The 15,270-nt window shown below is 31.3% G+C and overlaps 1 protein-coding gene across 1 annotated transcript; it reads left to right on the forward strand.

Moving 5' to 3' along the window:
• Nucleotides 1-605: 605 nt before the first annotated feature.
• LOC119614230 (putative uncharacterized protein DDB_G0282499) lies at nucleotides 606-6,334 on the forward strand (the record flags this gene model as incomplete). Its single annotated transcript, XM_037970363.1, has 3 exons — nucleotides 606-750; nucleotides 1,289-1,521; nucleotides 3,621-6,334. Coding segments are annotated over exons 1-3 (3,057 nt in total), but the record flags the coding sequence as incomplete, so codon positions are not given.
• Between the last annotated feature and the right edge of the window lie 8,936 nt (nucleotides 6,335-15,270).

The raw sequence follows: 15,270 nt of genomic DNA on the forward strand, positions 1-15,270 counted from the left end.
AGTTCAGTTCTAGTTCAGTTCTAGTTCAGTTCTAGTTCAGTTCTAGTTCAGTTCTAGTTCAGTTCTAGTTCAGTTCTAGTTCAGTTCTAGTTCAGTTCTAGTTCAGTTCTAGTTCAGTTCTAGTTCAGTTCTAGTTCAGTTCTAGTTCAGTTCTAGTTCAGTTCTAGTTCAGTTCTAGTTCAGTTCTAGTTCAGTTCTAGTTCAGTTCTAGTTCAGTTCTAGTTCAGTTCTAGTTCAGTTCAGTTCTAGTACAGATCTAGTTTAGTACTAGCTTAGTTCTAGCTTAGTTCTAGCTCAGATCTATTTCAGTTTCTTCTTCACTACAGTTCTTGCAAAAAATTAATATTCGAACGTTCGTTCGTGAAATATAACAAAAGTTTTATTTAACTAACAATACCCCATGGAAGTACTCCCAAAAATTGTCCATTAACACCCAGTCTATAAATATAGCCGAAATTATTTTTTTTTTGATTTTTAAATTTAAAGAAATATACACTAAATGTGAAATAGAAAATTTCGCACATCATTTGAAATAAATAGTTTCAATAAAATACACAGATGTTTATATAATTGAAATTAAACAAAAAAAATTTAATTTTAGTTTTCTCCCAATTTCTCTCACACATACATAAATGAAAAAATGCCCGAAGCTAGTGCAACAAAACAAAATGAAGAAATCGCCACGATGTCTACACGAGCAAATTTCGAGAACACTACAGCGAGCAAATTACCCGTTTACAAGTGGAACAGGTGAACTTATGCAAAAACTACAACAACAGCAACTACAAATAAATGTTATTTTTGTTATTTGTTTTTATTTTGGAGATTAAACAAAACTAATATAAACAAAAAATAATATAAGAAAAGAAATAAAAATAAAATGCATGATTAATTCTAATAAAATAAGCATGTTTGTTGTGTAAACACCTACATCACACACTCACCTAAACATACAAATAAGTATGTGTGAGTAAATGTGTGTGTGAAAATTAATTTTACTAAAAGTCTACCCCACTAATATTTTTGTTAATTGTTTTTCTTTTTTTCTTTATGCAACAATGAATTATTTTTGGTTTAAAATATAAAATGCCAGCTAAAACTCACAGCATACGTTAAGGCAGTAATACTTACACTGGCAACTTAACAAACAAGTACAGCACAGAGGAGTCTTTAGAAATAAAAACACTTTGTTTTATTAATTTAATAAATCTAATGCAATTTAAAGCTTTATTTATATTTTCTTATTTATTTAATTATTTAAAATATTTTCTATTTTACTATATTTCAGATCAAATTCCATTAATGTCACTTATATTCCTTTACTCGAACGCCGCCAGCATGGTTTGCGTTCCAACGATGACGATCTCATCGCTTATGTCAACGATTTGTGTCAAAATGACGCCTGCAGTTTAAGGTCGTCGAATGGTTCCAATCTGTGCTGTTGTTCCCAGAGAACAAACTCTTCGTCGTGTTGGCACTTGAAAAGGAAACAGATTATACGACAAAGTTCACATGCTTCAGGTGAGTTTTGCATTTAATTTTAGATAATTAAGGATTATAGAAAATAGGCCTATAATACATTGACTTTTTTGATACCATATTTTACCAGATTATTTTTAATAAATAAAGTGTTAATTTAATCCTTTTGATATGTTAAGTATTTATTAAGAATAGCCAATATTTCCATAGTTAATGATAGTATGTGGTAGTATGCAGTGGCTCTGGACACAATTGCAAAAAATCGCATTTTCCGACATTTTGTTATTTTGAGTGAAAATTAAGAAAAAAAATGTTAAAAATATCATTAGCATTACACTTCCTGAAAATCGGATGGAAACCCAAAAAATCGAACAGGTATGAAATGAAGTAGGCTGCGGACTAGTTTTTGGATTAGTTTGTGGGATTGCTTATGGGCTAATTCAGATCTAGTTCAGTTCTAGTTCAAGTTCAGTTCTAGTTCAGTTCTAGTTCAGTTCTAGTTAAGTTCTAGTTCAGTTCTAGTTCAGTTCTACTTCAGTTCTAGTTCAGTTCTAGTTCAGTTCTAGTTCAGTTCTAGTTCAGTTCTAGTTCAGTTCTAGTTCAGTTCTACTTCAGTTCTAGTTCAGTTCTAGTTCAGTTCTAGTTCAGTTCTAGTTCAGTTCTAGTTCAGTTCTAGTTCAGTTCTAGTTCAGTTCTAGTTCAGTTCTAGTTCAGTTCTAGTTCAGTTCTAGTTCAGTTCTAGTTCAGTTCTAGTTCAGTTCTAGTTCAGTTCTAGTTCAGTTCTAGTTCAGTTCTAGTTCAGTTCTAGTTCAGTTCTAGTTCAGTTCTAGTTCAGTTCTAGTTCAGTTCTAGTTCAGTTCTAGTTCAGTTCTAGTTCAGTTCTAGTTCAGTTCTAGTTCAGTTCTAGTTCAGTTCTAGTTCAGTTCTAGTTCAGTTCTAGTTCAGTTCTAGTTCAGTTCTAGTTCAGTTCTAGTTCAGTTCTAGTTCAGTTCTAGTTCAGTTCTAGTTCAGTTCTAGTTCAGTTCTAGTTCAGTTCTAGTTCAGTTCTAGTTCAGTTCTAGTTCAGTTCTAGTTCAGTTCTAGTTCAGTTCTAGTTCAGTTCTAGTTCAGTTCTAGTTCAGTTCTAGTTCAGTTCTAGTTCAGTTCTAGTTCAGTTCTAGTTCAGTTCTAGTTCAGTTCTAGTTCAGTTCTAGTTCAGTTCTAGTTCAGTTCTAGTTCAGTTCTAGTTCAGTTCTAGTTCAGTTCTAGTTGTAGGTCTGTTCTGGTTCAGTTCTAGTTACACATTCAGAAAGTCGGATGGAAACCCAAAGGATTTAACGCGTATGAAGTAGGCTCATCTATGGCCCATAGACTATGGGCCAATGATTAGTCTTTTGAATAGTATGTGCAGTAGTATCCACAGACTAGATAGAAATATATTTTCAAATTTGTAATAATTTATCTATTACTGTAAAATATTTAAAGCTTCCCAGTGTTTTACACTTTTAATTAAAAAATTAATCACACCAAATAATTTTATAATAAAAACACCTCATCGCAATAGTTGAGCGTACTAAAACATAAATAAACAACCGATTTAATAAAAATAAACGTTTTCAGAAACACCAAAAATAAAAAAACAATTCAATAGAAAAATTGTCTTATTAAATATGGGTCATAATTTAAATATAAATTTAAACTCTTTATGGGTGTTTTCATTCTTATTCTTCATTTTCTTTTATTTGAAAAAATACACACACTGATAACGTTTGTAGGAAAATACTTAATACAAACGTACCAAAGAAAAAGTATAATAAATACAATTTATTTGTAAGCTTAGCAAAAATGTATTTTTAAAAATAATTTCTAAAAACATTTTATTTTCAAAAATTTGTAAATTTTCTTTTTTTTTCCTTCTCTTTTCATTTCATAAATATGAACATTTTTCGTTATTTTGTCCAACATTTGCTGTATGACTGAATGCTGAATAATGGAAAAAATGATGTTGAACAAAAAAACAAAATTTTTATTTTTATATTACGGGATGCATTTTAATGACTCCTCTGATGGGGCTATTGGGATGTTGATGATGCATACTTATTCTTGTCCATGTCTCTGTGATGCGTTTTTATGTTTTACGATTTCTAAATAAAATTCTATAGCTAAAAATAGAATTGACATTAGTTTGACAGAAATAGCAACACACTCAACGAAAAAGTCTATATCTTTGCCGGCAACACCAAATCTAAGTCAACTACGAAGACCTGTTAGATCAAGCTATAAGAAATTAAATGAACAGCAAACAACGTTAACAACGGAAGCCATCATACACATGCCTTTAACGTATGAACAATTTCGAAAAAGACAACAATTACAAACACAAACACTTAAAACACCAACGAACTTAACATCACCACTTTCATCCTCACCTACAGCAACAACAACAACACCACCCACATCACCAGCAACACCAACATTATCAACATCATCACCAACATCAAAGAAACTCAACACATCAACAAGATCCATGTTGTTGAAACATCGTTCGGTACGTTATGAGGAGACAACAACAACAACATCAACACCTTACAATCTACCACTTGACAATTCCACCACTACCAACTCCCATGCAAATGATCAGCAACATTTTGCAAACAATAACAACAACAGCAACAATGCAACAATATGTGCAACAATTATCAATAATAATAACAACAATAAAATGTCCAAAACCCAGGGATGTTTTCTACAAACCTGCTCATACCAAAATGAAAATGGAGAGCAAAAAAACAACACGATCAATTCAGAAGAACATAAAATAACGAATACACCTCGTGGTGGTGCTGGCGGAGGAGGTGGATTTCTACGCTGTGAGCATTGTTGTGAGAGTATGGGCAGTCTACGACAACAATCACAGCCATCGAATGGCCATCGTTTAACAACTAGAACAAATAATGGCCAAAATACAAATTATTCCAAATCCACCTCACTTGGCTCCGATCATTATCAGCGATCAGATTCGGAAACAGTCTCAGAATTGTCGTCGTATCGCTTTGTAACGGATGAAGATATTGGCATCGTAGTGAATGTGAATGATAAATTTTCGTCGTCGCAGTCGCCATTGTCTTCTAGTGAAAATGAAAATCAAATCAAACGGTTTACGGAATGTGTGAGTAATGATGTTGAGGAAACTTATGACGACAACGTTTTAAAAGAAAATATAAATTCGACAACAACTAAACAACAACAGCACAACGAAACGAATAATTTTAAAAATAAAAATGAATATATACAAAAAGAACACGAACAACAACAAAAGCAATATCAACAGCAACAGCAGCCGCTGAACCAGCAACAAAAACGCGATCGTTATTATATTGATTTGGATCATAATAAAACGTCACGCGCGCCTAGTGTACAAACGCCTACAAATTGTTGTTATACAATTGATAAATCCCATAGTGATCAGTTTATACCATATGTTGCTAGCAACAACAACAACAACAATAATATTAATAATTACAATAACAATATCACAAAACCGGTTCAAATACCTGTGCGTAATGAAACCTTTGCTCCGGTTGATCTCAATTTAAACGATTGTAGTTTGTCCTCCTCCCTGCCGCGTAATTACGGCAGTAATTTTGATACGTATTCCTTTGCCCGTCAAGTGTACATAAGAAATTCTGTACGTTCTCAGAAAACGGCCCCGCCAGTGCCGCCTAAACCTATAACGGACTTAGACGATAAGGAGTCATCTTCGTATGATCCTCAAAAGTTTTATCGTAAATTGCAAAAGTTTGAAAAACAATCTTCGCTAATACAACAACAATCTCTGCCGCGCGAAATACCTAGTGTGCGTTCTCAGGAGAGATCTATAACTCCCGAGAGATGTGAATTATTGAATTGTTTTCCCTCGTATCGCAATCGTAATCAAGAGCAAAAGTCCTCTGAAACTATAAATAACAGTGCAATAAACGAACATCTTCAGCAAACGGAAAATTTTGAAGAATTATTAAATCACTCCCATAAAAACGGTTTTAACCCTTTAAATACCAATGGTCATATAAATAATAATAACAACAACAATAATAACAATACCCTAAATAAAAGTGAATATTCCACACCCAAACGAACTTTACGTTATGATAATCATGGACGTTTAAAGTCCTCATTTCTAACCCAATTACCGGTCACAAACTATCGACGCGCTTCACTGGACACAGACTCCACACCCAAATGTCATAGTCCTTCTCTCAATCTAAAACTAACACCCACTTTAACGCGTAAATTTCAATATTCTCCCAAACATACCATAACAAAAGAAATAAACGAAGAAACCGAAGAAGAAATCGAAGAAATAACTCCTTCTTCGAACGCGAGTGTTATAAACGAACAAAACAATAACAACCATAATACATCACCTCCCCTACTAAACTCACCCACATCACCTGCCCTTAGCACACGTTCCCTTTTACCGCAAAAGAAATCCTATTCTTCACCCATAGTTCTACATCACGATCGTCTCTCCAGTCCGGTCTGGTTGAGTACGGACACTTTAGAATCTCATACATCGTCATCACAAAAATGTCTCGATGAAGTGCAATCGAATTGCAGTGATCAGACTACGATATTTCATTTCGAACACGATAATTCGAATTCATCATCACCTTCTTCGCTACTGTACGGTAGTGGTGGTGTAGCTGTTGCCGGTCAACATTATCATTACGGCAGTAATTGTGCCTCGAATGGTGGTAATATATTTAAAGGACCTTTGTTAGTGAAACGTTTGCCGGCTATACAATCGTTTGGTTACATTCCCACACAATCGAGCTCCTTGGGCAGTGCTAATGTACGAGAGGAATTTGAAAAGGAGGTAAGTGCTTTTAGTTTTTATGTTTAAACTATATATTTATACCCTACACCACTATAGTGGTTTTGCGTTTGTGCTGATGTTTGCAACACCCCAAATTATTGGTCCTACACCCGCCTTAAAGTATATAAATCGGCTCATAAACGATTTAGCTATGTCCGTCCGTCTGTGTTTTTTATATACATATATATATATAGAGAAGATAGATATTTGATGTCATCTGAAAGTTCAATACATCGGTGACAAAATTCATTTAGATATCTTAATCTAAATTAAAAAAAAAAAGATTTTTCTTTTAGTTTTTGGTAAAAATTTTAACGGGCGATATCTGGCAAATAGAAGAGATATTTGGGCAGATCAAAAAACATATTTATGAGTAAAACTAAGATAGGTTTTGTCAAATCGCACGATCTAGATAGGACTCATTCTAGAAATCATGCTATCGCCAAATGCTGGTGGTATAGAAATAAAAAAGAGAAATAATTCTGCAACTTTTAAACGGTTTATCCGATTCTAATGAAACTTCACCTGCGTAAAGAGGAAGTGTTAACGAGTTTACGTAGCGTCATCCCCTGGAAACCTCATCGCGATCGAATTAAACTAAATTAGTTTTTGAAACTGGTTCTATATATGGACTAAGATCTTAGAAGTTTAATGGGCGCTTGAGTTAATTGTGGACCGAGCTCTAAACAAAAAAGCACTCAAAAATGTTGATTCTAAACCCACCCTAAAGTATACCAAACGGCTCAGAATCACTGTCTGAATCGGTTAAGCTATGTCCGTCTGTGTATCCATGTAAACCTTTGCGTACTCCACAGGTCGTAATTTTCCAGATAATTTGATGAAATTTGGCATATACTCTTCTTTTGACTCAAGGACGAAAATGGTTAAAATCGGTCTATTATTTAGCCTAGCCCCCATATAGCCGCACCCCCTAAATAGGGCTTTTAAGCTTATAATTATATTACAATCTTAGTTTTTTATAAATTTAAATGATACTGCCGATTTTCGTAATGATATAGTCTCATTTGACCCCAACCCCCAGAAAATGATAAATAACTTTAATGTCATCGTAAATCGCTCTACCAAAACTTATACGGATAGGACCATAGTTACCTTTGGCCCATATAACTCCTCATTCAGAAAATCACTTCTGCTGTACTCATACTTTTAAGGCAGTACTGAGAGTTAAAGTCATTCTCTGAAGGGGATCTTATATGTATGGGAGGTAGGGGTCAATTATCTACGATCCTTATAAGATTTGACACAGAGATTTAGGTTCCTATAAAATATGTTCATGTCGAATCGCTGTAGATGCTTTTTTAGGCAGTTATGAGCTTTAAAGTCATTTTCTGAAGGTGACCTTATATGGCGGGCAGGGTCCATTATGGGCTGATCCTTATATAATTTTACAAAGAGATTTAGGCTCCTATAAAACATGCTTATGCCGAATTTCATCGCTATAGATACTTCCTTTAGACTGTTATGAACGTTAAAGTCATTTTCTGAAGGGGACCTTATATGGCGGGTAGAGTCAATTATGGGCCGATCCTTACAAAATTTTACAAAGAGATTTAAGTTCCTATAAAACTTAAATTTCATCGCTATAGATGCTTTCTTTAGACATTTATAAGCGTTAAAGTCATTTTCTGAAGGGAACCTTATATGGCAGGTAGGGTCAATTATGGGCTGATCCTTATATAATTTTACAAAGAGATTTAAGTTCCTATAAAACATGCTTATGCCGAATTTCATCTCTATAGATGCTTTCTTTAGACGGTTATGAGCGTTAAAGTCATTTTGTGAAGAGGACCTTATATGGCGGGTAGGGTCCATTATGGGCTGATCTTTATATAATTTTACAAAGAGATTTAGGTTCCTATTAAAGATGCTTATGCCGAATTTCACCGCTATAGATGCTTCCTTTAGACAGTTATGAACGTTAAAGTCATAATCTGAAGAGGACCTTATATGGCGGGTTGGGTCAATTATGGGCCGATCCTTACAAATTTTACAAAGAGATTTAGGTTCCTATAGAACATGTTTATGCGTAATTGTATTGCTATATATGCTTCTTGTAGCCAGTTATGAGCGTTAAAGTCATTTTCTGAAGGGGACCTTATATGGGGGCTAGGCGACATCCTGGACCGTTACTGCCCATTTTCAATACCAAATAATCTACATCAACTAGAAACTTCTGTGCAAAACTTCAGCTCTCTAGCTGTTCTCGTTTGGATTCTATCGTGTTTTCAACAGACAGACGGACAGACAGACAGACAGACGGACGGACAGACGGACATGGCTAGATCGTTTTAGGACAAAGATAGGGGGTATATCATTTTTGATGGTGGGCATAAAAATAATAAGTTTTGAGTTATGCCAATGTTGTATCAAAAGAGCGATATGTATACGATTATTTTCGTTCTATTCAACATATATTTTGCCACCACAACTTGACTTGATTCCATATTTTCTAATAAATTGTAGCTTTATCTAAATTTCAAAAAATTAAAAAAAAAATATTCTTAATGTACATTCAAAGTCATCTTGTAACAGCAACAAAAAATGAAATGAAAAACAAAGAATGCGATCTGATAGAAACTTTTCCATTCGTTTTAGTGCAAAACGTAAATCATTTTTACATTTTCAACAGTAACACAACAACAGCAAAAAACAATAAAATGAAAAAAAAAACAACAATTTAATTTAAAATAAATATTTATTGTAACACAATTTGTTGAACTTTGCTCATCCAAAAATAATTAAAACTGTTTTTTTTTTGTTTATTTTCATTTAAATTTAAATGCATAATATTCAAAATTTATGATTTATTTATAACTTACTACAAGATTTTTGCTTTTTCTTAATATTTTCTGTTTCTGATTTTGGAAATTACATTTGCAGATATTTTCAATAGAAATTAACAATAAAACAGTAGGAATAATGTTTTATTAAATATCATTGTATATTTTGGCATTTGTACTTTTCTAATAAAATGTTTTTCATAAACAGCGGAAACTTAGCACTTCCCTTTAAGAGAAAAATTCGACAATAAAATAGACAATGAATTGAAATTAAATTAACTGAAACAAAACAAAATCATAATAAATCATAGACTGCAAATGTTGTATACAATAATTAAATAAATGAATATATTTAACACTTTTTGTATATAAAAACAAAAATTTAAATAAGTATTTACTTATAAATGCAAAAATATTGAGTGTTATAAACTTTTTCTATTAGGCAAGTTGAGACGTATTAAAAAAATATGCTAAAATTTTTGGTCCAAAATTCTAAAAAAAAAAATTATTAAAAATTTTAGTTTTATAAAAAAAAGTTTTTTTTATGACTCATTTCTTTGTGTTACAAATGTTATATTAAATTTACTTTAAGTTCTTTCAAAAACACAAAAGTTGATTTCGAAAATCGCTAAAAGATAGAATAAATTGAATTCAAGTAGTTTATGAAAAAAAAATTAAAGAAAACTAAAAGAAAAATAATAGAAAAACGTAACAATAATAAACAATTGAAATATGAATATTGGAAAATTTTCGTTGGAAAAAAAATTTTAAACAAACAAATATTTATTTTGTTGGTAATGAAAGAAAAATATCGTTTTTTTCTTCATATTAAGTAAATAATTACAAATACTAGATATTATAAGTTTCAATTTATTAGGGCGCTGTAGTTGTAAGAAATGTAGGCCGCTCTATGAACTCTAATCTAGTGGGGGAAACAGTATTGTGCGGTCTGTTATCTAGTCTATAGTCTAATCTAGTCAGTAGTTTGTACTATAAACTAAGTATTATATAGTGCGGTCTATAGTCTAGTCTGGTCTATAGCTTAGTTTATAGTCTAGCCTATAGTCTAGCCTATAGTCTAGTCTATAGTCTAGCCTATAGTCTAGTCTATAGTCTAGCCTATAGTCTAGTCTATAGTCTAGCCTATAGTCTAGTCTATAGTCTGGTCTATAGCCTAGTCTATAGCCTAGTCTATACTCTAGCCTATAGTATTGTCTATAGCATAGTCTACAGTACAGTCTATAGTCTAGTTTACATTAGAGTTTATAGTCTAGCCTACAGTATAGTTTATAGTGTAGTCTATGGTCTAGTCCATAGTCTAGTCTATAACCTATACTATAGAGTATTCTATGGTCTAGCCTATAGTCTAGTCTATAGAACTTTAAAACCAAAAAAATTACTCTTATAAGTTAGTACTATTTCAATATTGAAATTTTCCATGCCTAGTCTAACTATCTCTGGACAGAAGTCTGTTCTGTAGTCTGGACAAAAGCTTAGTCTATAATCTAGTTAACAGTCCCGTCTAGTCTACAGTATAGTTTATAGTTTAGTCTATAGTATAGTTTATAGTCTAGTCCATAGTCTAATCTATAACCTATAGTATAGTCTATTCTATGGTCTAGTCTATAGTGTAGTATATAGCACTTTAAAACCTAAAAAGTACTCTTAAGTTACTACTATTTCAATATTTAAATTTTCCCTGCCTGGTCTAACTATCTCTGGACATAAGTGTCTTCTGTAGTCTGGATAACAGCTTATTTTAGTCTTTAGTCCAGACTATAGCCTTCTCTAGAGTCTAGCTCACATGGTGTATTTTCTTCTATACTATAGTCTGAACTATCACCTATCTCTGTAATCTCTCGTCTGGACTAAAGTTTATTGCATTGTATATATAGGACTACACCGGAGGCAAGTGTTAATCTGCTCGCGAAGTATGTGCTTTTTTGTCATCCTGAGTGGACAAAGAAGTCTCCGGTCAAAATCCCAAGATAGATGAAGACTGCTTGAAGTGAACTCCTGGCGTGTTGGCCTTATTTCACGGTGGAACTTTTACCACAAAGTGATCTTGTAAGTTGACTCACCACAGCCTCTTTGTGCTTCTTAAACGCCGATAGCAATATTTGTAATATTTTTCCTGCCGGTCCATATATAAGTACATTGCTCAAGTACTAGAGCTTTCTACTCTGCCCTCCCAGAACAAATCATTCCAAGGAAAGGATACACTTGATACCACGAGTTTATAGTTCTGGGAGACTGCAGCATTGAAAGCACCTTGTTTCCTCCGGATTGCAATTATACCAAGATGGGAAGAACAAAGCCAAGTAAAGGTGTAAGAAGTCTATGCAAGCAAGGAAGAAAGCAGTTAGAGGATGAAAACAGGACAGCCATCATACGTCATTTTAGACGAAAGAAGACATCGGTCAGTTAGTTAGTTAGTTCGTTAGTTAGTTAGTTAGTTAGTAAGTTAGTTAGTAGTTAGTTAGTTAGTTAGTTAGTTAGTTAGTTAGTTAGTTAGTTAGTTAGTTAGTTAGTAGTTAGTTAGTTAGTTAGTTAGTTAGTTAGTTAGTTAGTTAGTTAGTTAGTTAGTTAGTTAGTTAGTTAGTTAGTTAGTTAGTTAGTTAGTTAGTTAGTTAGTTAGTTAGTTAGTTAGTTAGTTAGTTAGTTAGTTAGTTAGTTAGTTAGTTAGTTAGTTAGTTAGTTAGTTAGTTAGTTAGTTAGTTAGTTAGTTAGTTAGTTAGTTAGTTAGTTAGTTAGTTAGTTAGTTAGTTAGTTAGTAGTTAGTTAGTTAGTTAGTTAGTTAGTTAGTTAGTTAGTTAGTTAGTTAGTTAGTTAGTTAGTTAGTTAGTTAGTTAGTTAGTTAGTTAGTTAGTTAGTTAGTTAGTTAGTTAGTTAGTTAGTTAGTTAGTTAGTTAGTTAGTTAGTTAGTTAGTTAGTTAGTTAGTTAGTTAGTTAGTTAGTTAGTTAGTTAGTTAGTTAGTTAGTTAGTTAGTTAGTTAGTTAGTTAGTTAGTTAGTTAGTTAGTTAGTTAGTTAGTTAGTTAGTTAGTTAGTTAGTTAGTTAGTTAGTTAGTTAGTTAGTTAGTTAGTTAGTTAGTTAGTTAGTTAGTTAGTTAGTTAGTTAGTTAGTTAGTTAGTTAGTTAGTTAGTTAGTTAGTTAGTTAGTTAGTTAGTTAGTTAGTTAGTTAGTTAGTTAGTTAGTTAGTTAGTTAGTTAGTTAGTTAGTTAGTTAGTTAGTTAGTTAGTTAGTTAGTTAGTTAGTTAGTTAGTTAGTTAGTTAGTTAGTTAGTTAGTTAGTTAGTTAGTTAGTTAGTTAGTTAGTTAGTTAGTTAGTTAGTTAGTTAGTTAGTTAGTTAGTTAGTTAGTTAGTTAGTTAGTTAGTTAGTTAGTTAGTTAGTTAGTTAGTTAGTTAGTTAGTTAGTTAGTTAGTTAGTTAGTTAGTTAGTTAGTTAGTTAGTTAGTTAGTTAGTTAGTTAGTTAGTTAGTTAGTTAGTTAGTTAGTTAGTTAGTTAGTTAGTTAGTTAGTTAGTTAGTTAGTTAGTTAGTTAGTTAGTTAGTTAGTTAGTTAGTTAGTTAGTTAGTTAGTTAGTTAGTTAGTTAGTTAGTTAGTTAGTTAGTTAGTTAGTTAGTTAGTTAGTTAGTTAGTTAGTTAGTTAGTTAGTTAGTTAGTTAGTTAGTTAGTTAGTTAGTTAGTTAGTTAGTTAGTTAGTTAGTAGTTAGTTAGTTAGTTAGTTAGTTAGTTAGTTGTAGTTAGTTAGTAGTTAGTTAGTTAGTTAGTTAGTTAGTTAGTTAGTTAGTTAGTTAGTTAGTAGTAGTTAGTTAGTTAGTTAGTTAGTTAGTTAGTTAGTTAGTTAGTTAGTTAGTTAGTTAGTTAGTTTGCTACTTTCACGTTCATATTCAAGTTTTGATAACATTTTTTTATTGTATCGCTCTGCTTTTAATTCCGTTTCTTTTTATTTGTAAGTGCCACCCTAATAAACTTGTATCAATGAGAAATAAGGAAATTTGTATGAGCAATCTTAAGAAATTTTCCACAAAACTCAATAGTTTTGCTCAGTAACAGCAATTGATTGATAATATTTGTTTCAGATTTTTCCTGTTACGAAAAATCAATCAACACTCTGCCAACAAATATTGTGGACTTAAGGCCAGTCAATAATTCTTTCAGGGCCAGCGCAAGTGAGTGATTTACAATATCACCAGCAATCTTACGAGTGAATAACAAGGTGTCTATTGTTTATCTTAACAAAAGAGGGGAAATTGTCAATTAGATGATGAAAAGTTTATTAATCATTTTACAATTGATGATGAAATTTTAAAATTTTATTATTCATATTGTTTTTAATAAAAAAAAATTCTACTTTCTGTCTTATAAACAAAATAAATGATCTACATTTCCTTTCATTTAAACGATTGTTTTCCTCACATTGAGTGAAATGAACTTATAAATTTTTTGTTAAATCAATAAAAAAAATTGGAATTGTTTTGCTGTCATGTTTTTTTTTTCTTTACTTATTTTATTGCAATAACATATAAACAACATGAAAGTCAGTAATAAATTAATAAGTTGTTTTGCTTTTTGTTGAAACAACCAAGATTTTTTATAGTGTTCATAAAAAAAAACGAGTAGCAACGGAAAGAAATATGCATCTAAAGAATTTAAAGCCAAACAATTTGCATACAAGATTAATAAACTCAACAGGGTTATAAAAATATAAAGGCAAACAAGAGGAAAAGGGTAAAAGTTAGGAAAATAAATAATTATAAAAGACACTTAGTAACACCTCCTCTCTCCTCTATTTATCAATAGTTTGCTAAATTTAAATAAATTTGTTTTATATTTATAAATAAACCCACTGTGCGTGATATAATTGTTTTTTTACAAATTTATTGGTTTCATTCTTTTTTTTTGTGGCCGCATCTGCAAAGATTATTTTCTTGATTTATTTTTATAATAATTATTAAAAATGAAATAGAATTAAATCTTTTATATATGAAAAAAACACAAATATATAAACATATAGAAGAGCGTGAAATTGACACAACGAATTTAGTCTAATAATTTTGAGTTGTTTTATTTATTATTATTATTTTTTGTTTTGTTGTTTTTTTTTTTGCGTAAAATATTTAATAGTCACAAATTAGTAAAAACATTTTATATTTTATTTTTTATCAAAAAGAAAATAAATTTTATGAGAAGACAAAATGTTTTTTTTTTTTTTTTTAATAAATTTAAGTTTTTGGTTTTTTATGGATATTTTTTTTTTAATATTTGTTCACTATTTTTTAGCTTTATTTAATTGTAGTTCGATTATTGAAATTAAGAAATCCTTATCTTTAACGTTTTTTTCTTCTAATAAATGTCTCCCTGGACGTATTCGTAATATTATTTATTTGCAAATAAATCATACGCCTCCTATACATATTTTAATTTAGCAAAAAGAAACTGTAATTTTTTAAAGAATAAGACCATTATGTCAAGAGTATAGAGATTTAAGTTTTATTCTCATATATTTACAGTGGGCAGAGACAGATGTCTCCACAATGGAGCAGCTGGGCCATGTGCATCAAATCATAGAAATTAAAAGACCTTAGTCTGGTCTATTGTTTAGTCCACAGACTAGACTATTGGTCTCTTATCTAAAATGTCGTCTGAATCTGGTCTTTAAATATATTAAAATCACGTTTATATATAGGTCATCTTTATAATTTAAAGTATGTTATAGTAGACAGTCTATACTGTGGACTATAGCCGTGACAATAATCTATTTCATAGTCTGGATAAAAGTCTAGTCCATACATAGGACTATAGTCTAGTCTATTGCCCAGACTATAGTGTAGTATATAGTCTAGATTATAATCTAGCTTATGGTATGTACTATACAACATCATGTACTGTAGATTAGTCTATACATTGCACTGTATTCTGGTCTACAATTTGTACTATAGACTATTATTCCACCTAAACTAGTTCATACTTTAGACTATTTTATAATCTGAAGCAACTAGTCTATATAATATTCTTTAGTTTAGCCTTCACTAAAGTGATCTATTCTGCTCTACTTTAGTCTACTCCTTAATAAAAATCATAGTAGAAATAGTAAATAGTCTGGACTACAGTTAATAAACTAAACAATAT

This window comes from Lucilia sericata, unplaced genomic scaffold (assembly GCF_015586225.1).
Source record: "Lucilia sericata isolate MDLA Ls3-8-SP2 unplaced genomic scaffold, ASM1558622v1 Contig002709F_arrow, whole genome shotgun sequence".
NCBI lineage: Eukaryota > Metazoa > Arthropoda > Insecta > Diptera > Calliphoridae > Lucilia > Lucilia sericata.